This window comes from Saccoglossus kowalevskii, chromosome 10, assembly GCF_978046115.1.
Source record: "Saccoglossus kowalevskii chromosome 10, keSacKowa6.1, whole genome shotgun sequence".
In the NCBI taxonomy this organism is placed as follows: Eukaryota; Metazoa; Hemichordata; class Enteropneusta; family Harrimaniidae; genus Saccoglossus; species Saccoglossus kowalevskii.
In genome coordinates, this window is record NC_140650.1 from 14159616 (window position 1) to 14185227 (window position 25612).

At 36.0% G+C, this 25612-nt stretch overlaps 2 protein-coding genes across 2 annotated transcripts; one reads left to right on the forward strand and one right to left on the reverse strand.

The window, feature by feature from the left end:
• Positions 1-3973: 3973 nt before the first annotated feature.
• Positions 3974-4702, forward strand: LOC100368696 (sulfotransferase 1A1-like). Its single transcript, XM_002740861.3, has one exon. The coding sequence runs from the start codon at positions 3974-3976 to the stop codon at positions 4700-4702; it is 729 nt and encodes a 242-aa protein (XP_002740907.2).
• Positions 4703-19340: 14638 nt separating this feature from the next.
• On the reverse strand, positions 19341-20255 carry LOC100370073 (amine sulfotransferase-like). Its single transcript, XM_002737077.1, has one exon. The coding sequence runs from the start codon at positions 20253-20255 to the stop codon at positions 19341-19343; it is 915 nt and encodes a 304-aa protein (XP_002737123.1).
• Positions 20256-25612: the final 5357 nt, after the last annotated feature.

Consider the following 25612-nt stretch of genomic DNA (forward strand, 5'->3'; position numbering starts at 1 on the left):
AGTTAGACGCACTTTTAGGTGATAATGTTGGTTTGTTCTGTTGGTTTAATTAAGCTATTTTATCTTCTTTTCACGGTTGATTTAGTTTTGATTTCCTATAATGCAATTAGATTACAAAGATTACTTAATATGTTGAAATCTTATTGTGATAATTGCCATTTGAGATTTAATAAACAAAACCAATGTAACAGTTTTCAGAAATGGAGAAACGTTACGAAGATACGAGCAGTGGCGATACGATGGGAACATAATTGAAGTAGTGTCGTAATACGTTTATATGGGTATAAAACTCTCACTACGTGGTTCTTGGGCAATTTGTCAACAATATCTAGCGGATCAGGCTACAAAAGCGCTCCATGCACTTATGGTTACTATATGCCAAATTGGATCAGTTCCTATCTTTTTATGTTTTAAAATATTTGACACAAAAATTGTCCTTATAATGCAGTACGAGAGCGAGATTTGGGGTTATTCTAAGGCACCAGCTGTTGAAAATGTACACCATTACAATATAATCCACACAACAGTAAGAGAGGGACTTGGTCGCCAACTATGTTTTCTCTTCGTTTAATCAGAATGGTGAAATATTAGCTGAATATACTCAAAATGAACCCATGCGTTTATTAATGTTACAATTTTCAACGTACATTAGTTGACTCAAAGAATGCTGGGTTAAACTATTAAGAATGGTAATATTTCTTTACGGATTTGGGGAGCTGTGGTACAACCAGGGTGGGGCAATGAAAATGTGTTTCTTGGCAGGTTTCGTCAGCGGTGTTTACACATATATCTCCAACAATGGTGTACTGTTGTAGATTCATTTGAAAGATTGATTTCATATAAACTATTTAAGCTTAACCTGGAATTAGAATCGTATCTTGCAATTGAAATGACATCAGCTTTTCGACTTGCTATGTTAAAAATCAGAACATCATCACATAGTCTATGGATTGAAATGGACGCCATCTAAACATACCTAGACCAAACAGGATCTGCCCAGTTTGTTTTAGTGGGATTGAAGATGAGTTTCTGCTGAGGCTATATTCAAAATGTGTTCAATGAGCAGCCTCGTCTACAGCATCATTTAATTAACTTAATCACCAACAAAAATTCACAAACTGTTAAAAATTGTGCTAAATATTTATTTTATTCTTTTTGTGAAAGAGAAACGTTGTTAGAGTAAGCAACCCTTAATGATATTTAACTGTTACAGTGTACTAGTATTTAATATATCTTCAATTGTTACCGTGTTACTTGTGACCACATATACTAAGGATGTATCTTTGAGTGTATTTAGGGCCGGTGGCCTATGGTTCTTTGGAAATAAACGTTACATTATAGCGATACTGTGCTTGAATGCGATGATAATAAATATGACTTCAGTGCCCTGTTGCCCCGCTGCAATTATTGTTGTCCTCAGTTTTTCTGAACAACGATCGCTGAACTTTAAAGGCCGGCAGTCGTCGCGCCGCGTCGTCTTCGATATGGGACTCATAGCGACGTATACAACGCGTGTAAAATACGTTGTTTATTCACATGAAATTTGAACACGCGCTGCGCGACGACCACCGCGCTTTAACCTTTCACCTGCACTGGTAAGGTGATCGCACAACACCAAATTACCTAAACCCTGTTGACATTCTAGTGTAAATAACACGGTCTTCACGGGTACCATCCATGATTTTTTTTTTTCATATACGAATTTTTTATCAGAAGTCCAATTCATCCCACAAGACTTTATTGCGGCCATGGAAAAAACAAACTCAACTAAACACAAATCTTACCACTTGAGGGCGTTTATGCCTACAGTTCGGGCGACCTAACCTTATTAAAGCCCCTTTCTAGAGCAGCCTAACTTGCGGCATAGTTAGATGGTCTAACGCGTTCTCATTTGTTTTTTGTTTTTTAATAGCGACCAATCGCGAGTGAGAACATGATATTAAATGGGTTTAGCGAAATGACATCGTTGTAGCAAAACATCAGTGAATTGCAATGGATTCATGGATTGTGTGTGTTCTTAATGGATTTAGTTGAATGACGTCATTGAAACAAAGTGACGTCAGTGATAATTATTATAGGGTTATATAAGGGATACTAGTACTTTTGTAAGCTGTAATCAATTGTTTTTATTTTCTTAATAATGTAATTTAAATAAATAAAAAATGTAATTTCGTAGACATGGGCAAAGTGAAAAATGTAATCATCTATTTTATTCTTCCGTAAGTTAGTAGTGTATAAAGCGTTTTTCACATTCAATGTCATAATTGAACACAAATTGTAAAATATAATTAAAAAAATTGTAAAATGTAATTAAGAACTTGAATTGACTACCCCCCTCTTCTTGCCGTCTTCTCAATTACGAGTTAGGTCGCTCTGGAAGCATACTATGGGTACCATAGCTGTGTTTTGCAGTTAAAAGGCAAACGCACAACTTTGCAGCCTTTCTATTCGGGCAGCTGCATTGCACAAATTGTAAATACACGCATGTTCCAACAGGTGGTCGGTCAGGCAACTGTCAACTATTAGGCCAAGGCAAATCAATATGAATGCGTGCATCAAGAGTACTGGCCTTTCTAGTAATCTCGGGAAAAATTGCACCCATATAAAACCAACTCAGTGTCGAGTCTTTCTAGGGCACAATTCACATCCACCCAAGTGCATTGCTTTGCAACGCTAATTCTGATAAGGAATTTTCAGTTCAAGTACATGTTCTGTATAAGACTCTGTTGTGTTATTCCTTGCACAGCTCTTTATTTACGACCCATACAGAGGTTGTATGGGTATGTAAATAGAAAAAAAAATGGTTTAGAAGTGAGTATGGTTTTCGAGAGATGGGCTTCACACCCTTACCCATTTAATGTGGAAGTAGCCCCCCCCCCCGGGAAATCTATCTGTTGACAGAATTTTTTCAGAATGCACATCCCTGGTGGTCTGTCCATGACTATTATTAAAGCATTCTGGAGGGTCATTCAACAATATATTGAACGAAATTTCAACCCTGCTCCAACTCCTACATAGGGTTGAAATGGCTCAGGTTAAGCCCTCTTTTGTTTAATCGTGTAATTATTAATAATATTGTATGTTTTGCCAGTCTTTGCATTCTTTGACGTCTAGCAAACGTATATTTTTTGTTCTATTGATAGTTGTTATCTATTGAATCCTTTGTTTTTCACGACTGATTTTGGTTATAACATTATGACATCTATTATAGTTATATCAGATATTTATTAGCAAGAGTTTTCGAAAGACTATTACCTTTATTGATATTTTAGTCATACCACTAATTACATTTATTTATAGATATAAGATTTGGTCATTTGGTCTTTGCCATCACCCGAGCTTATGACGGTCGATCATATGTGTTTTGAGCCATGTGACAGCCTTAGTAGCTACAACAGCAGTCAATATTAAAGCGCGGTGGTCGTAGCGCAGCGCGTGTTCGAATTTCATGTAAATAAACAATGTATTTTACACGCGTTGTATACGTCGCTATGAGTTCCATATCGACGCGGCACGACGACTGCCGCCCTTTACGTGTAGGATAGAAACGGCTATTGGTTAAAAATATCATGGAAACCTGGACGTAAATTTTTCAATTATATTGTACAACTGTTCCCATTGCTTTATCCCGGGGGTTTGGCTACTTTGAGGGAAATGTAATGGCGATGTGTACCCAGCCAGTAAACCACGTGACTGACAACTCTGCTGACTGTACAGGTTGACTGACCTACCCGATGACCTTTAGTAGAAAGTTCAGCTGCGCCAGTCACACTGTGTCGGCGCCACGATTGTAGTATGTCTATCTCTACGCAATTTCGCAAGTTTGGAAGTCATTATTTCCCAACCCGTGTGTATGATTTCACAAAATTGGAGGAGCGTATGGCGGAAAAAATTCAAGTTTCGGGGTGATGACGTAGTCGTTGTAGGTTTTCCGAAATCCGGTATACACTGGCTGTTGATATCGCTCCGTGAAATGTATAAATCGGACTGGGGTATTTATAAGGTCGGTGACAAAGTTATGGAACCATTGCTTGAATGGTTAATGTGGCGAGACGACGTCGCATTGCCTGGATTCCACACAGAATGCCGAACGCAATTCCATAGTCGTGGGCCAGATGCGATTCCGTCACCAAGACTGTTCAGAAGTCACTTACCGCGCGAAGTATTTCCCTTGAAGCAAGTGAAGAAAAAAGGGGCAAAGGTCATCCACATTGCTCGCAATCCGAAAGATGTATGTGTATCAAGTTTTTACTATTATAAGACCTTTTTTGATGGCGAATGGGAAGCTCCGTGGGACAGACTGGTCGAGAACGACTTTGCAGAAGGAACCATGCTTTATGGACCCTATGTGACATATGAAACTATGTGGCACGAAGCAGGACTGGAAGACAACGTGTTACATATATACTATGAGGATATGAAAACCAATTACAGGGAAACCTTGGAAAAGATGGCTCAATTCATCGGTCGACCGGTCACGGTTGGAGACATTGAACGGACGCACAGCACTTACAGTTCTATTAGCAATATGAAACCAAGTCAAATTTCTTATATGCCCTTTGATAATCAGACGGGCTCATTCTTCAGGAAAGGTGTAATAGGCAACTGGAAGGAAAAAATCACTGTGGCTCAAAATGAACAATTCGATAAAGAAATTGTATCTGAACTGCATAACAATGGAATTACGTTTCGATACGAATAAGGAAGGTATATTTGCACATGTACCAAGGGATATATGTTAGCAGCAGACAGGATTTCGTGAGGTGTAATGATTGGAGGTAATCTCGGTCACTGTCTGTCGGACTTATGACCTCGGCGTTTACTGGTACCCCCAAACAGAACGTTAACTACCACAAGCGACCGAGTTGCCGTACTGTAACAAAGTAATACAGTGAATTCTAGGTGGGTTTCCTGCAGCCCTATCGCGGGTTGTGCGTTGTCACAAGTGTACGTACGTTACGTAACTCTTTTTACCTTTAAGAACAATGGGCAATGACCTGTAGAAATAGTGGTGGGAGGGGGGGGGCGTTCTGCTCTCCAATTATCTCAGATGAGAACAACATAATTCTAAAAATACGGTTTTCTTCTAGTGAATGCGTACTATTGAGAACAAAGAAACTAGTAAACCAGTGCTGCCTGGGACTAAGAATGAGTATTTTTCTAGTAAATGCTAGAACAATGGCGGCGAGTCTAATACCAGTAGTGTATATATAAAATAATAATAATAAATACAAGTTTATATAGCGCCTATTATCCATCGCAGTGATGCTCAATGACGCTTGGTTTCACAGATAGGCTTGCTGAAAAAGGTAAGATTCGAGTTTGGTTTTGAAGATGTTAACATTTGGTGCAGAACAGATGTCATTTGGTAATTGATTCCATAAAGATGGCGAGGAATGGGCGAATGACCGGTCACCATAATTCTTGAGATGAGTTCTAGGTATGGCAAGTGTATGTTTCTTACTTGAGCGAAGGGTTCTCTGGTTTTGATTTTTGTGAATAAGGTCCGATATGTAGGATGGTGTCAGTCCATGTAGTGATTTGTACGTGAGTAGTAAAAATTTGAAGTGTATCCTATAGTGAACTGGCAGCCAATGTAATTTACGAAGAACGGGAGTGATATGATCAAATTTTTGGGCTTTGGAGATAGGTCAAATTAGACGGGCAGCACAGTTTTGAGTCCTCTGAAGCAGGTGTATCTGTGATTTTGGTAAGCCATATAGTAAGGCATTGCCGTAATCCAGTTTAGCGGTTATAATAGAGTAAATGAGTTTAAGACAGGTATGCTCAGATAGATGTTGGCGAATGAGTCCTATGCGTGTGATATGCATGTATATGCTCTGGCATGCACTGATGATGTGTTTACTGAACTGAAGTGAATCATCGAAGATGACACCAATGTTGCGAGCTGCTTTAACCGGTTTAACGAGTGTTGATCCAATGTTGATACCATGCAAGGGGTTTGGAGATAGGTCAAATTTTGAACGGATTAGCAATATCTCTGTTTTACCATCATTTAGCTGTAGTTTGTTGTTAACCATCCAAGCCTTGATGTTAGATAGGCAATTTTCAATTTGCGATGAGGCAGCTGAAATGTTATCTTTAGTGAAAGAAAGGTAAAGTTGATTTTCATCAGAGTATTGGTGAAAATGAAGATTGTGGTGACGAATAATTTGACCAAGTGATGAGATATAAATTGAGAATAACAGGGGACCGAGTACTGATCCATGGGGGAACTCCATAATGAAGCGTTGTTTCTTTAGATGAATGACCATTAATGACAATAAAAGAAACGTACTAGTGATTCTCCTTTACAATTACCCGCACATGTTAATAGCCAGAATAAAATAGTGTTATTAAAATAAATCCAAATTGGAATGTTTCAATGTAATACATACAGGGGTGTGGATACATACAAATCTACATAAAAACTGTGTACGAATTCTCTGCATAAACAATTCACAATACTGCACTGTAGCAGTTCTCTGAATTTTAACGATTTTTTTGTATTGCCAATGTGATAATATTGCTAATATTTGTGAAAGTTGATACGACGATGAATATACATCATATATCCGAATCACACGGTTTGTTGGTGCCGACTTTTTGCCGACTCCACCAACCCTTGGATTAGCCCGGATAAACGCGTACTTTATGTTAACAAATAGCCAAGTTTGATTGGATGCATACACATCTCAGAAACTCCTCTTGACTAACCATTCAAAAGTTGAACTGTTGCACAATTTTCCTGATTTGCGACTCCCTGTCCTCGTTGCAACAAACTCATCTTTTTTAGTTAGTAATGACTCAATTTCATGGTTTTAGTGATCGATGAGGATTTTTATCTTGAAAAACTGCGTGATCTCTTTTGCTTTGGGTCGCCTGTTGAAAAAACCGCTCTGCTGTATTTTGATACAAGATAGGTGATTGACTGTATATTTTTGTTGCATTTCCCCTTCCTTGTCGTTAAGGGCGCCTATTGAATACACACTGTAGTAGTTCAATCTGCCAGTGCCAAGGGTTAGTTTGTAGGGGTGACCCGAAACAGACGATCCTTGGCTGGCGAAGATGGGGCTATTTGAAATCAAAAATTGTCATTCCAACTCAGAAGCCAATCAGCGACGACCTTACAGTGAATTGCACGAAGATGTATTGCGCCTCGTTTTTACAATCGTGCACTGTATGTGAACGCATACGACATCAATCAACATACAGTGCACACACTTTCATTTTTAAGCAACTAAATAATCAATTGATTATCTATGGGATCAGTTTCTGTGTACCATCACATGAAATGTTAATTCATATTTAATGTTAGCACTTCTTTAAAAACATCTTCTATGAAGAACATTTTGAACTTTACCTGACGAAAATTATGAATAAATAACTATTTTATTGTCAATGTGATTTTTTTAACTAACCTGTTCCCACTATCATGGTATATATACCTATATTTTTTCAAGCTGAAAAGTTTTTTGAAACATAGTGTTCTTTTCGTTGATTTTGCAATCCAAGATTTAAATAAAAAATAACATCTGCGTTATTCACGTGACAACCTCGCTTAAAGGGCACTTACAATCCACTGATACATGATACCCACTAAGTGCATCAATGACATATTGATTACTGATTAGAAGCTTTCTATAAATCACACAGACCACATGTCTGAACACCAGTCGGAGTGTGACGTTTTTATCGATACTGCAGCCAGGTGAGTCCACAGACACAATCAAACAAACACACACAGACTACCAGTGTTTGAAGTAATTCTATCATTTTAAAGCAATTGTAACATTTTTGAAATTAGTTATATATTATGGCTATATAACTCTTAAGACTTCCTCCATAGACACAAATGCAATTACTGATAATAGTACTTCTTTAAAAAAAATCACGTTGACGCATGGATTTAAAACCCCACCCTAAAAATCAGAAAAAAATACTATAGCTTTCATATTATGTACCTTGTTAAAAACATATTAGTGTGATTAAATAGGTGTGCCGGACAGTGTCGAAATCGCGGAATGAAACTAATTTACCGTTAATTAACATAACAATAGTAATCACAGGAATATAACATTATGGTATAAATTTGACAGTGACAATTATCATTAACTACATCCATTAATTTGTGAAGTAATAACTGTATTAACTATGATTTGGCAAAGAAATGAATTATATTAGTTTATCATATGACGTATAAATACCATAGTTCTATTGTGGTTTTGCATATATATATATATGAATTATCAAAGTTGAAATTGCAAATATATTTGCCATTCACGGATTATTCACACTGTTTGCTAGATGAAATTATATGAAAGTAATATTATATCATGTCGAGTGATCAGAATACGTTTTATTACAATGTATTATTATACAGCTGTCACCGTAACGCCATAAGTTACAGCGTGCCGTAATTTTGCGGTACGTTACGGGGTATTTTCATACTGATTACGCGCGTTAGCGTCCTCTAATAATAAAAAAAAAAACATGGCTGCCACCTGGATTTGACCGGACTCCATACAAAGAAGTTCGCTGATTCTGTTCTAAACTTTTTTGGATTTCGGCATGTCCATGATGTATCCTTGAAGGAAAAAGATGTATAATGATAAGGTTATTACGAAGATACCCCCAAAGTATGCACTCAGACAGTACGCTGTCGCATCGACCTCCGCTGCGCGTCGGTCGATACTGCCGCTGCACTGTCTTCGTGCATATTTTGAGGTATTTTCGTAATAACCTTATATTATTATTTCATTGTTTTGTATTGCATTATTATTGCAGCTACTGACGACGTTTTGATTATTTACAATATCATTAATAATGCTACCCGTGAAAGTACTAGTATTGACATTGACAATGTTCTTAACGACATTAGCGTGTGCAGTAGTATTGACTATTTATCTTATTGCCAACAAACAAGGTAGGAATGAGTAATACAATTATCATCTTACAGGTCCATCATGTTTTGTGCAGAATGATTATTGAGAATTTCAACTCTATATATTGTTAGATTAATATATTGATGAATGTATATAATGTATCGAATGTATTCTTCGTGTCACTGTGTCATACTTTCGCTGTTTGCAAAGACATATATTTTGTCAGAGCACTTTCTTTCGGTTTTGTTTTAATTTAATTTTTTTCACACAAATGCATTACTGAATATATTTGGGAATATTATTATGTACTCGGTTTTTCAGGATGTTCAGAGAATATATTTGATTTAACACAACATATGGTGGACAATAGATATGCCATGCTGCCTGTGACAACTTATTCGAGAATACAGTCAACAAACTATGCTATCATGCACAGCTCAAACATACCGGCACAGGTGCCTGCCGCAATCTCAGGTAAAATAAGTCAGTGTAAACAACATAATCCCTTCATACGACGTTAAGGTCATTGAGATTAGGCTTAAAAAGTAATAGCGAGAGAACGAAAATAGCTGCTATTTACTTGTACTTGGAGTCCAAATTAGGGATTGGTTATTTTTTTCTACCTAGTGGAGAAAACAATGGGGAAGGGGGTATATGGTATTTTTGAGTACACTTTATATTACTATCTGGAGTATTATATTTCATTTCTAACCATATGGAAATTAAGGTGTCATATCACTATTGTTATGGTAACTATGACTAAGGGTGTCACTTTGTTTTGTCTCTGCCAGACGAGAGTGAAAGCCTATAACAAATGGAATTGACATCATAATGCATGTAATGAATACTCACTTGCATGAACTATAATGATCTTTATTTTCCTTAACAAAATCATACGTCCTGTTAGTGTGTAGATTACTATTATTTACCTAGAATTGGTAATACATGCTTTTAACATGTACCGTATACCGGGTATTATGATTGTAACATAATCTATACACTGTTATAATTTATCACAGCAAGGCAATATACCTGTTTGTAGAGAACACCTATAGCAAAATGTTTGTATGTGCAGAAATGACCATTTTATCCAGAATATATACTGTATGTACACTATTTTGGAGTCTACCTCAAAAGGGTATCCTGTTTATTTCTTTATGATTTTCCTATTCCTATTGTTCTGGCATGTTTTCTGCTTCAGAACCATAACACTTGATGAAATGAGTTTAATGTATTTGCATGTGTCATAGTTGGGTAAGGTGTGGGGAGTCACTGACATTTCCTACATTGTCCAGGTGCATTATTGATAATTCTAATGAACCAGGTGGCTGTGACTTTATAGTGGTTACATTTACTTTATTTTTGTTGTTGAAATAGCGGGTCAAACTTTCTACATTGGATGTGGAGCAACTAATGGTGGGTGTGAACACAATTGTGTGAAAGATCAAAGTGGCTATAATTGCACATGTGATCCAGGATATATATTACATAATGACCAGAAAACTTGTACGTTGATCTGTGAAGAATGTGAGTCTCTGTATACTAAACGTATTGCACGCATGGTGTGTGTCGATCAGATTGCAACAACAACAACAACAACATAAAAACAACTGTTTAGCTTAGCCTCACTGATTGTTTATATAGAAACATTTGGTAACAAAATATTGACCATGCTTATAAAATGTGCTTCAAGATACATTACATACTGCATATGGATGCAAAGGTGACCATGTCAATAACTTATAAAAGGGAGGCTGCAATATATAATCCTGTGAATGCAGTAGTAAAAAGAGCGGTATTAAATTAGCGGCTACTATTCCAGAAACTTAGAACTGACTAGTATGATACTGAAAATATCTAAATATCTAATGCGAAATAGTATTCAATGATGTTGACGTGTAATTAGTATTATTTTCATGTTGTAGCATCGGTCTCCGGAGTGCTGCCTAAACTAACAATGGGCTGCTTTCTTGTGGACTGGGACAGTCACTTACTCAACTGGCAAGATGCAAAAGACACATGTACTGCATTAGGTGGTGCTCTAGTCCAAATAAGGAATCATGAAATGAGCAACTGCTTACGTGATTGGCTTCATAACAATATTGATACCTATGGTGATTTATGGATCGGACTTTTTGATTATACAAACACTGGCAGTGTATATTCCACTGACTATGGGTGGACTGATGGTACAATGCTTACGTCCGATAGTTTTCAGAATTGGGTATCCGGCGAACCAAATTATGGTGGGAAATGTGGACAACTGTGGTATGTCATCAAACAGTATAGATTGTTATACCTACAGATAAAATATATTGTTCACCAGTGATCAATGAGCGAGATATAAGCTCACAACATATGATTCAGCGGTCAAGCATGAAAGACCGAATTTAAAATGCTATATGTTTCGTCTGAGAATAGACAGTTAATCTAACACTAAATACAAATATTTATCACGAGTGGCCCTAAAATATCAAATTGATTTAAAGAATGTATTCATTTTCATTTGTTATGATCGTCAGAGAGGAACAAATAACAATTAGTACAAGGATTTAATTATTCTAGAGTCACGAACGTTTGTCTCAGTTGTCATTAATGTATCAGGGTGAAATTCTCGGCCTCGGGGTTCTCCACACGTGTCAGGGGGAATCTCGTCTCGTCTCTCTATCGCGTCCCCTTGAGGTATGGGATCGGGAAAGTCACTTAAAACTTACAGTCAAATAGACGCACACGATGAAATACGTTTCAACTCTCGTCTTAGTTGGTCAGTGGAGCACTCTATAAGACACAGCGCCCTGGGGAAAAGTCCCCAAGACTATTGCAAGGCTGACCCAAGACTAGCCCAAGACTGCATCAAGACTCGCCCCAAGACTCTCCAGGACTCGACTGCGTCTTTCGTGGTGTTCTCCTCAAGACCAACTAAAACAACTTTATTCATTTTCAAAACCTTAACCAATTACAAAGCAGTAAAAAGACTCTAAGGCGTAACCTTCAATCATACAGCCAATCACACTAAGTACTGAACACGTCATATCTTTTGATTAATCGTTCACTACATTAATAATTGCGAATATTAACTGTCAGAAATAGTAGTCCGAATAGCGACGGTTATCTCGTAATTAGTTCCAAATCACTGAGTCGAGTTCCGTCCAGAACCTCGCCTAAATGATGACAGACATAACACAGCCATTCGTTAGTAATTGTTATGATCGTCAGAGAGGAACAAATAACAATTAGTACAAGGATTTAATTATTCTAGAGTCACGAACGTTTGTCTCAGTTGTCATTAATGTATCAGGGTGAAATTCTCGGCCTCGGGGTTCTCCACACGTGTCAGGGGGAATCTCGTCTCGTCTCTCTATCGCGTCCCCTTGAGGTATGGGATCGGGAAAGTCACTTAAACCTTACAGTCAAATAGACGCACACGATGAAATACGTTTCAACTCTCGTCTTAGTTGGTCAGTCGAGCACTCTATAAGACACAGCGCCCTGGGGAAAAGTCCCCAAGACTATTGCAAGGCTGACCCAAGACTAGCCCAAGACTGCGTCAAGACTCGCCCCAAGACTCTCCAGGACTCGACTGCGTCTTTCGTGGTGTTCTCCTCAAGACCAACTAAAACAACTTTATTCATTTTCAAAACCTTAACCAATTACAAAGCAGTAAAAAGACTCTAAGGCGTAACCTTCAATCATACAGCCAATCACACTAAGTACTGAACACGTCATATCTTTTGATTAATCGTTCACTACATTAATAATTGCGAATATTAACTGTCAGAAATAGTAGTCCGAATAGCGACGGTTATCTCGTAATTAGTTCCAAATCACTGAGTCGAGTTCCGTCCAGAACCTCGCCTAAATGATGACAGACATAACACAGCCATTCGTTAGTAATCAGCTAATTAAGTCGATTAACAGATACGCAAAAACAATTTCATCACAAATGAATGCTGACTAACCCTTATGTGATAACTGTGTAATATGTTTTGTTTTGGGGCCATCAATTTATAAATATATATGGTTTTAGGCGTGTGTTGGCATAACATAACTATTACTTTTTAAGTAAAATCACTCATAGGCCTTCAAACACAGTTCATAACAACCCTTCAAAAATATAGTGTGAAACATCGAAGTCCAAATAAGGAATTTGAGATGTTGGCATAGTTTGAATTTGATAGTCACGGGGTCAACGGTCATTTCACTTGTATTGACCTATCAGATCACTGGAATTATGATCACATATTATGAATATATTGAACATTAATACACTGCTTTGTTGCATTGAACTAACAAGGTATATGACAGGTATGCTAATATCACCCCATATTTCACCTAACGTGTTATGCTTACAGGAAAGCCACTGGCTATGGTTGGGATAATGATCGTTGCGATATATTGAAACAGTTTCTTTGTGAATATGATGGTAAGTATTAACACAAATATTTTCGAATATGTTTCTTCAAATAAGACGATTCATTTATATATTACAGATAACTACATCACATATTATTGGTAGGCGATTAGAAATAATAGCAGACAAATATAACGTGTAATAAACATGGCTCTACAGTGATAAATTGTATACAAAGTATCAGGGAATTACTTAAGGTATAGATGCAGGTTCGTGGGCATTTGGGAGTGAATTTTTTTTTTGCTTTTTATTATCCAAACAATCTTGGCTATAGACTGTTAAAATTTTGCAGCATTGTGAATAGGGGAACTCAAACATATTTTTTTAAAATATACAGGTACTAGCATTTTCTCTTTTGAATGCTTAGCAAAGTTGTACATAAACAATTAAAAAGAAAAAAAAGTAATGACGGGATCTCCATATTATGCACTATATTTAACTTTTTACAAAACGATAATACATTTACATTTAGAACTGTTACAGCTATTTTAATTATGAGCATTAGCAAACTTCTTACTGAGTGAATGGTTATGAAAATTAGCTATTATCTCCATTTGTGTTTTCAGTTTACCAGGGATGTTCAAATCTAAATAGCTCTTACAATTCTTGTTTATTTCAAGTGAAACTTTCACACAACGTTTATCGGTTGTTTATCAACATATGGGCCTCCAGGTGTATATATAGTATGTTTTGTTTTCATATTATTAAGTTGTCAAGCAGGATGTGTGTCGTAGCCACATTACTTTGTTCGTCTAATTCATGTTAACTTCTACTGAATCAGAAAATACTGAAGAACAAAATTATCGCCCAGACGTGTAGTAGAACCGTTTACAAATTCCCTAAGATATAACCCACTAGCTTCGATTAAGATCTATTACAAAATAATATACTGTAGGTGTTGTCAAATCTTTAAAATCATAACTAAACTATTCAATGCGACTGGAAATATTCAGCGATGGCACATGAATATAACACAAAGACTGACATATACAGAAGAAATCAAATATATGCATACCTGCATCCTTTTGTCCCCGTGGCCTGGGACATATTCTAATTTCAACTTTGTATGTTATCAAATACAGGCCATAACATTATGTTCTAGATTCATGTTTGAGTGTTCTAAAAAAAGGCTATACTATTATCAGCGTAGAGTAACTGCATTGTACTGTACAGCGTAATTGAATTGAACTGATTGTATTGAGTAATTCACCGATATCACCAAACATGAATTAACATTACATATCATTACTAATCCTGTTCATGGTTTTTAAATCGACTGAATAAGCATTTAGACAATCCTTATGACAATTGGTCCAATATTTTGTAACGAAACGAAAACTAGTATCAAGTCCGGGGGTATAACAGAAATACTGAGTGGAAATAGTCAATGACAGGTAACAACAGTCCTCAAAAAATTCAATTGTTTGTAATGTATTGTATATTTCAGTTTGCTGACTGACATCTAAAAGAAATCTGGCACCATCTACACAGAAATATTCTATCTTTACTGAGCTAACTTATTGGTGCATACTGATGTACAAAGACAAAGTATAAATACATTCCATGCGTATGTCATTTCATGTGTACTCAGTACAATGTTTAATATGTGAAGGTCATTAAAATGATACTGTCAATATCCAATAAGAATTCACTAAAATTATATAATTTGTATTAGGCGGCGGAGTCACGTCGTCACCCACAAATGTATTTATTTCTATCATGTAAACAGCTATTCGCAGGATATGGCATACTTAAATCGTAGTAGTAAATAGTTTTAATACTTTCTAAATCTGAGATGATGATGTTTACTATTTGATTTTTAAAATTAGACAAAAGCTCAATTTTAATTCTTCAAGAAATGTATTAAATGCGCTGCTTTTCAATTTTTACATTGTCATCTATGTGATGTGTAATTGTAGTGATTTTAGCACATGATAATGACATTTTTTCTGATTGCTTTTATATTTATATATCTATGTCAATATGGAAAGTAGTTTTTTGTCGCGAATGTTGTTTTGAATTATTTAGCAGTAACTGAATAGACCTTAGCCACAAATGGCTGCCGGGTTCTATAGTTAAGAGTGAGAGAGTTACAAGATTTGTTCCGCAAATAACGTTTCATTTCCTCCTGTCATAGTGTATACTGCTGAAAATACCATAATGATGATGACATAGCGGCACAATGGGCGTGGTGACAGGAGACGTTCTATTTTAGGAACAAACAACAAGTCTCGTGGCTAACGCACGAGATCTGCAAAATGCGTGTAATGTTCATATAGTGATAATATGCATTAAAACATATATACAATTGATTATTCTTCATTTTATTCTATTCATACATTACAACAATATAAACATTCATTGGTTCAACATGATGGGTTATAGTTAATTTGTGTCTCCTTACGTTTTTCCAATTTGGTAAAATCACACAAAAAAACAAGGACTTTCAAACCATAAACCTTTTATAACATTTTTCTGTGATATGATAATGATTAACTAGGAAATACAATGAATTTTATATATAAAATATATACAAGAAGCCGGTTTTTGTAAAGTTCATTACACACGAATATTTGCGGGTTTTCTTTATTATTGACCGCATCTGTTTAAGCGCTATGATTGGTCAAGTTGATTTCAAATGTTATAATAAAGCGGGAAGGTCGACAGCTGCGCACGCGCTGCAATTGATACCCAAACGATGATAACAACACACGCTAAAAACGCAAAGGCTCATTGGTCGACGCTTGTTTGTGAACAATGACACGCTATGATGCATGCGCAGGTGAGGAGTCCCCCGCTTTAAAATGTGCATGAATATAAGAATAACTCATAGTTATATGAAATCCCTGAAAACTAATTATCAATAAGTACAGCGACATTTACCCGAAACCTAATAAACGCCAAATCCAATCTTCAAAGCACAGTCACTTGACAGCTAAAAATCTTAATAAATCAATCAGTACGATTTATGTAAAGTTGGGATTGCCCCTATAATTCCTACATTCACCCATATATATATGCCTCCACACGTACGTATTGCACTCCAAATATAATTTTGAAATCTTACTATAAGAAAAAATACTGACCCACCATTGCTATGGCAACACCCACAAATATGCTTATTGGTCTAGTTACTATTTTATTTTATGAACCGAGATCAATGCATCCGCTGTGCATTACGCCAAATTTCCAAATGAAAGAATATTTCAACACTTCAAAGTTCATCGAGTGTTTAAATGTTCAAGTCTAGAAAGCATTCAATTACAATAGTGATTCTTGGAAATTATTGAACGTTTAAATCAATCAAGTGGTCAAGTATAACAAGCAAGTCAGTCTAATTAGTGTTAGACATAGCAGAGAGAATTTCAATCTACCGGCGTATCTGTATGTCTGTACGTACTAACGTTTCTGTAATGTGTTTACCTGCAAAAGTCAATATAGCATAGCAACGACTAACACACACATTGTTTACCCCTCCACCAACCCTCTGGCTAGTTATTATTTACCCACATTTTTCATCTTTACTCGACGATATGAGATCAAGTAACTAAAGTAAATAAATCGTTATCGATTAGAGATCAATACACAATTAATAAACGTTCTGAAGGTTGGTTAGTTAAATCGACCGTTAGAGTTTATAGAAAACTGTTATATGTTAATGTACTTTCATTCACATTTACTTGAGGGCTTCAGCGAAAATATTTAAAAACTAAAAAGCTAGTTGCAGCCTAACAATACATGTATCGACATTGGCATGTTAACAATTTCATTTTGAAAACTGAATATTGACCTCCACTTTAGTAACTGTTTTCTATGTTAATGTTTCTGGGCTGAAACATTTTTATCGATCGCGAAGCGTTCAATCCTTATAGGATTTGAACAAATTTGCATTATTGACATGGCAACCTTGTTTAAAGGGCACTTACAATCCACTGTCATATGAAACCCATTAAGTGCATCAATGACATAATGATTACCGATTAAAAGCTTTCTATAAATTAATGATGTAGTTTGTTACATCAGTCGTAGCGTTACTGTAGTCAGCTGGCCCGTCCAGTATTTGAAAAAAATATTCTAAAAAAAGTATCAAACAAAGTAATGAATGTAATAGTTGTTGTTGGATATATTCAATACAATGGGTGTTCTCAAAATTAGTATGCCTAACACTAATTATTAATTGGGATTTCCATGGGTTACCATATGTTTGAAAACTCTGAAGGCTTAAACCATTTATGCGTATATCATATGTTAATTGATGGGTGTCGATTACGGCACACGAATTGGGTGTGGCGCATGTACTATGTCAGTAAAGTCATATTATTTGTATTATTTGAACATTATGGGAGATTTGTATTTATAAGTGTTTGAAAACACTAATTATCATTGTGTACCCATTTGTTGAAATTGAATAAGTTATCAACATTTATTCACAAGTGTACAGACAGAGGTTATCAAAGGCGAAGTGATTTTTTCAGATAATCTGGTTCAGGTTAATGGTACGAATTATTCCGTTTATTTGTTCGGCGTTTATTTGTTAAAATTAATAAACTTACAATGAAAAAAAATCGCAAATATATTAGTTAATTATATGGCAAATACCATCGCTATATTGAAGTTTTGTATATATGGATTATTGATCTACAAATTACGAATGGATTTGTATTTCACATAGTTTGCTAGATAAAATCATATGAAAGTTATATCATACCAGAAGTAGAGTGATAAAAAAAACACGTTATATTGCACTGTCGTATTATTGCATCTACTACTGATATTTTGATTATTTACAATATCATTAATAAATGAAAGTAATGGTATTGACGTATAGAGCTCGAGGAGAATAGAATAGAATAGAATAGAATAGAATACAATACAATACAATACAATACAATACAATACAATACAATACAATACAATACAATACAATACAATAGATAAACCAAGATATACCAAGGTTATACTCAGAATCACAGGTAGACCGACATTTATGCTGGAGAACACACAGAACAGTACACAAAAGGCCTGGATATGATATTGTTTAATTTGTTGTATTACAATACATTATACATATCGTTATTTCATTGCTGGGAATGAGTTATACATTTTTTCATGCTAAGATTTCTTATCTGTTTTTCTTATCTATATTGAAAAATTATATTGGGGATTATTAATTCTAATAAACAATAGTCAACACTCCTTCTGCAAAGTATGTATATCACTAAGTAGTTTAATAAGAATGCATGGTGCAAAGCCCATTCTATATTAATGATCAAATGTTCTTTGGTCAAAGTAAGAAACTAGGGGGCAATATCAGAGCATGGGTCTTATTTAGGAACTCCTGCAAATTATGTGTGCACATGTACACATCATAAAGACAAATTAGCAACTCCTGGAGATGGTATTTTCAGGTTAGCATGAGTTGTTTATGACACACAAAACAAAACTTCTAAACTCCGACGAATGAACTAATTACTATGATAAAGCCCTACTCACTGCGAAAGATACTTCATATGAAAGCCACTCACCGCCAAAGCCGCTTATCGCCAAGCTACTAGTTAGATTTATAAAAATGCATATTTATAAAACGTTTACAATGACCACGAGGCAGTATTATGCCCATTACTGCATATCCAATACCTAATGCACACAAATTATATTTGTTGAAGGGGCACTTCCAGTTAAGCCTAATCTCACAACAAATTTACTTTCTGGATTAAAATTACAATGGTTAACAAAAAATAGATTACTAGTAACTTTGTAAACAACATAAACAATAGTGTCCCATGATTCTTTGGTGCAATGTATGGGATTGAGCGGTTCCCCTTTAATAATGCACTAATGAAATTCATTAATAAAGATAAAAAATCGGAGAAAACATCAGCTTTAAGCTTACAGTGCTTTGAACATGGGATTGCATCAGGTTTTAGTTGTACGTTTTTTCGACTTAAAAAGTGCACCTTAGTCTTCGGGTAGTCAAAATTTAATTATTGTTCACTTAATCAATATGAATATTTGAAACCTATGTATAATATTGTATAATAATTCTACTCATAAGTAAAGTTTATGTTGTTACTAGTCAATTCAGATACAATACATTTATCGAATTGTTCGCTCTGGGCCACAGTGAAGTGATTTTTCCAATCTCCAACAATACCTTTACGACAAAATTGACCCATCTTGAATGACTTGTCATCAAAGGGCAGACTTTTAGGATCCATGTTCTGGAAGGAGCAACTCTTCTCGATGCGTTCTAGATCGGCATCAGTGACTGGCTTCTCCAGAAATTCTGATATTTTCTTCATAGTAGGTTTGTACTTGTGCTTCATTTCTTCGTAAGTGACATGAAATATGTTTTCGTCTCGTCCATGACTGTACCACGACAATATGTACCGAGTATACGGGCCGTACTCTGTTCGTCCATCGATGAAGTCGCTCTCCACAAGCTGTTGCCATGGCACCGACCACTCACCGCCCAGCCAACTCTTCATAAAATAATGATAAGATGTGCAGACATCCTTTGGATTCCGAGCAACACATATTATTTTAGCTCCTTTCTCTGTCAGCTTTTTCATTGGCAAAAACTCGTAAGGTAAGTGAGTGCAGAACAGTCTCGGTGAAGGAAGAGCCGAGTTACTGTGGAGAAATTGTGTTTTGCAATCATCAATGATACCTTCGATAACACGGCCATCTTTAAACACTAACCAGTCGAGCAGGGGTGCCATGACCCTGTCGCCAGATCTACAAACACCCCATGTATTTTTGTAAAGCTCACGAAGTGACACCAACATCCAATTAATACCTGACTTGGGATATGCAACCACGATAACATCGTCTTTCCGATACTCTATGGTATTCAATAAGTCATTCTCCAGCTTCTTGAAATCGTAAATACGATTTGGAAAATAGTAATTGCGACACTGTTGAAAGAAGTCCGTCGGAACACGTTCATAGGTGGCCATGTTGGAAATATGGGTCGGTTACAGCAACCGAGCTGAAGCTTGCAGCCAGTGGCGTACCGCTAGACAATACAGCCGCCAGTCGGACTATCACTTGCCGTCAGTGAAAGTTCGGCACAATTCTAGGAGCCGTACGTACATACAAATTGGTGACGTCACATAATACATGCCCTTCAATCGAGGTTGTTTGTTCTGTATATACGAATTGGTATATACAAATTACAATAAAGATACTTAAGACATTACCAATAAGGTAAAAACAAATCACGTGACAATATAATGATAATAACGGTAATACTAGTAAATCCTAGCTTAACAGTTGAACAGAACGATCATAGAGTCATTGGAGTCACGCACTTCGTTGCAACATGGCTGCGTGGTTGAAGCTAGGTCATGGCGTGACACGCGAGGAAGACATCATTAGACACTCACAAAATCGCATATTACTGCGTGGTAAACATGGGAAATGAAAAACCGCCTAATACAAACGCCAGGGCTTCGATTACCACTAGATAATAAAAAAATATAAGTATTATTTTTTAACAAATAAAACACAGGTCTGAACAGTGACACATTCTTTCTGGGGTTAGTTAAATTGTGACAGTCAAAAAAATTAATTATCTGGGCTTAATAATCAGTGCAAATGGAAAATTTAAAAAAGCTCTAAAGCACCTTAAGAAAAAGGCTAAAAGGGCACTGTTTTCACTCAAAACTAAATTAGGCGCAATACACAATTTGTTCATCGCCTTGTCACTAGCGCTTTTAGACAAATTAATACGACCGATACTTGTTTATGGTAGTGATGTGTCGGTAACCCCCTAAATTTTGGAAGTGAATAGATTTATGATCGTAGATTAAAACATAATAAAACAAACAGTATTAATTAAAATAATTATCATCGTTTAAATCAATTGACTCAGTGAGGTATCTATCAGACTCAGCCCAAATTGCATATAATGAGCATTTTGGTGGCAACGAGCTTTAAATGTCAATCGTGAAGTTACGCCGTCTCAGCCAATCAAAAAAAATGTTATAAATGGGCAAGCTTTTATTCGGTGATTCCGCGATGGTGTAATGAAGATCGCGTTCAAACAGCTGATGCTAAATATTAAAACAACATTGAAACAATAATGTAATGGTAGTCACTCTCTGAAGGATGTGGTTTGTCTTGTGCTAGTGTTCGCTCAGTTAGTAAAGTGTGGGGTGCGAACGGGATTGAGACGGCAACACCACACTGTACTTTCATCTTGGTTAATTAATTTTGTATTCTTCAAGTTAATGATGGCATATATACTGTTTTGTTCCAAGTGTATTAGCCAAATGTAGTTAACTTATTCTATTAGTACGTGTAGCCTGTGTTATTAGACAATAGTGCGCAGCTACGGGTTGAACCGATCATTAAAAAAATGATGCCGATGATTTATCATCCCGAGTTGTATAGGTCGAAGAGCTTCCATCGTCCGCCTGCACGGTGTTGTTTTGTTCGGATATTCCTCCCTCTACAACACCGTGCGGTAATTCTATTCATAACCGTGTATGTCACGTGGTTGCGCGATAGAAAGTTTACCGACCAATAGAAAGCTTTGTTACAATGACTGCCAGAAACGGCCGGAGCTTTGCATTTCTGATGTCTTCGGCTTCATTTCTGCCGATATATCTTGCAGTGACATCATGAACTTTGAGGTATAACACCTACTCTTCTATAATACTCAACAGTGGTGACAACACTATTACCACGCTCGATGGTCGCAAGGCCGGTAAAGCATAATAACATAAGGATTTACTATTTCCAGTGCGACTAAAAACGAACACATCAGACTCGGCACTAAGTATAGTTTGAATAGCTTTAGTCTGAATATCAGTGAGTTGCATGATGTATGGATATCGTCGCTGTATTGCCTTGACATCCAAGCCAACACAGCTTCCACTGTGCGCAGCGAAATTTATTTTCGAGTCAGACATTTTCACCGCCTGGCAATCATCATGGTGAAAACAAAGTCCGATAAATTCTAAGAAAACGGTGTTTTGGGATGGTCGTTGACACCTCTGAACAGTGTAAGAAGATTACCCCTACATATGCAACATATTTAAATTTGGTTGTTTAGGATTTCTTCAAAGTTAAGGTCGTGCTGTTTTCTCAAATTTAGTCGTTTTCACCGGCTTTTCGACCGGTACTTCACAGCAGCTTGCGCAGAGCCCATAGAAATACATGGCAGAGTGGAGCGCGTGGGGCATCTCGTGATGAATTTGATAGCTTGGCCAAGCGCGTTGAAGAAAGAAGCAATATGATTGGCTGTTGGTAAATTGATTCTAAACTGTGAGGGCATTGTCACATACACATATTCCTAATGAAATACTTCAAGGTGATAGCGGAGTGCTTCGCCGGAACATTCACCTTGAAAATTCAAGATGAAGAGCTTCTTGCAGCCAACAATTTACACCACATTTTTGCTTCAGCACTCAAACTATGCGATGAATCATATTTTCAAACATATTTTTTTACACGTTTTTTCGATGTCTTAGTAGATTTTCCATATTTTTAGTGGGTTTATAAAAAGGAGATGTAGCCATTGAAGTCTATTCAGACCGCTTCTAAACTGCCACTTGATGCATATTATTTTAGCGCCCTCTAAAACAGATTTACAGTAAACCAAAAAAATTACATACTGTAAGAAACTTGATGGTATGCCATTGGTTAGTGCATTTAATTTGTTTGATGCAATCATTTTGCCAGCTATTTCTTATGGTAGTGATATTGGGGTACGAAAATTCGGAAATCGAGAGGGTACAGACAACATTTTGCAGATATTTATATAGCGTTAATAGTTGTACAAACAATGTAGCGATGTTGGACGAATGTGGAAGGCTGCCATTATGCTGTGGTTATTTCAAGCGTTGTATCTCATATTGGTTAAAATTACTTGAAGTAAAAAATAGCTGGAACCCCAAAACATGTTACACATGCTTAAACGATTAGACATGACCGGCAGACTTACTTGGGAAACCCACATAAAAATCTCCTGTACAAATATGGTTTCGGCATTGTCTGGTTTGCAAAACTAATGCAGTGATACGTTTGAATTTAGCATGGGAGAAAATGAAAATCACTTTGTTTTTATATGTCCATTTCATAATGATCTAAGGGCTGATCTTTTGTCAATAACCCTATGCAATTATGCAAATACTGACAGTCTGGACTTACTTCATCGCTACACAAACTGCCACACCATATATCAACTAGCTCAGTCTGTATCTTTTAAAACTTTTCAAGCGACGAGATGAATATGAATTCAGCTTAACTTAGTACCATGTGTTTAAATGGATATTTTATTGTTTTTAAAACGTGCTATGCACTTTTCTACCCATTACATTTTGTATGATGGGATGATAAATAAAATTACATAATACAAAATTGACTAATACTAAAGTGAATAATTGTAGACAGATTCGACATGAAATCGTGTCACTTTTATGTGCGCTAACATCTGCGAAGAGCTCGTGAGTAGCATTTTGCTTAGACAATAATGCTAAGATAGTACAGTCTTGTCATTTTTGTGTACAACATATTGCCGTAATGGATCTAGGGTGTGGGTGTGTTTGTCTGTGAGTGGGGAATGGCTCAAGACCCCTTCTCTAAAATAGTAAAATAGTTCAAAGATGTTATGTGAAATAACTTACCAACGTAACACAAAGTAAACCAATTGAATTTAAAACTGAGAATATAAAAATGTCTGTAACAGAGCTCAGACACTTTTTGAATATTAAACCATTTACACGTTTCACATCAAATATATTATTGTTGTTTTCGAACCTCATATTCAAAAGTGCTGGCTACAGGCCTGACCGATCAAAGACCAACAACCAACGTCGAATAATAAACCTCACAAAACGCCTTTTTCTTATTTAACAGTTTCCAGAACATGACAAGGGGGAACATAAAAGTCAAGGTAAAGTCATGGTGTGCCTTATATTACGAAAAAAATTTAGGAAACATATGAATATCCTCTGTGGTGAAGTGGTATTTATAATGTCCGTGGTATTTTTTTAGAAAGTTTTACAATTAAATCAAATATCCAATGATACCGGAATATTTATTTTATTATTTTAACAATGGTCACGCGAGATTTCTTTACACCAAAATAAGTCTCAAACATTTGTTAAGACATTTATTCTCTCAATTTTAACATCTTGCAATGGTCGAAAATAGCAAATACATGGCTAATATTTGTCAAAAATTTTTTGCTCTCAATTTAACAAATTGTAATGGTGGAAATTAATTAAACGACAATATATCTAATCGCAAATACATGGCCAATATTTGTCAACACATTCATTCTTCAATTTAACAACTTGAAATGGTGGAAATTAAGTATTACCACTACTTGAATGTTTAATTATTTGTTATCATTCGAACTTACCAGCCGACTGTGCACAAGAGAGTATCATTATTGTGCGATATGAACAGGAACGTGTCTTGGCATTAGGATTAGAGTCGGGACAGGTATGGTCAACGCAAACACCACACCCAAGATGTACACTAACGGCTTATGCCATACATATAGTTTACAGAAGCTGAAAACACAAAATTGACAGTATTGTTTGGCAATTGTGACTAAATAATCGAAATATGTAGTATTATACTATTAGCGTAAAACCATCTCCCATTCGGTAAATTTTGTATTGACCACCTAGAGATTACTAATTCCCCCTTTCTAAACCTTGCCCCCTAAATAACATATCGCCCTTTTTAGAATGTACTGACCCACAAATTAATGAATGTACATGAGCACAGAAACGCACGTCATGAATAAATTAGCATAAGTTTTAAAACATTGAATAAAGTGCGTCTTTTGGAATTATGCTGGAATTTCCAACTACAAATGTTTGAAGTAGTAAAAAAAAATAAGGAGAAAGAAATACAAATTATAAATTAATTATGATTATGATTATAGAAAATTATATTGCATGTTTTATTAATTACTGATCCAAATTTACCGTGCGTAATGCATTCGTTGCGTAATTTCAAATTGTTCCGACATTTACATAACAGGTTGAGCTACGGACCAAAGACAATGAATTTATTTTCATACTGATTGAAGATGTTTTACACAACAAAAATGTAAATGCTGGAAAGCAAAATAAAGAAAAGGTGAAAGTAAAAAATAAACAAAACAACACTGGTCACGATGATGTATTTACAGTTGGCGCAAAAACGGCATGAGACTAAAAATAGAAAAGTTGTGAAACGCATTTTTCAAATTCCTACAAATCAAAGAAAAAATTCCATAGAACACTTTCCTGGGGTGTTTGAAACCAAAAATTAGCGAAGGCCTTCAAATACCCCGGGAAGTGTTCCATGT

Coding starts and splice junctions, on each gene's coding strand:
- LOC100368696 (XM_002740861.3), top strand. CDS start 3,974: ATGTATAAATCGGACTGGGGTATTTATAAGGTCGGTGACAAAGTTATG.
- LOC100370073 (XM_002737077.1), bottom strand. CDS start 20,255: ATGGCCACCTATGAACGTGTTCCGACGGACTTCTTTCAACAGTGTCGC.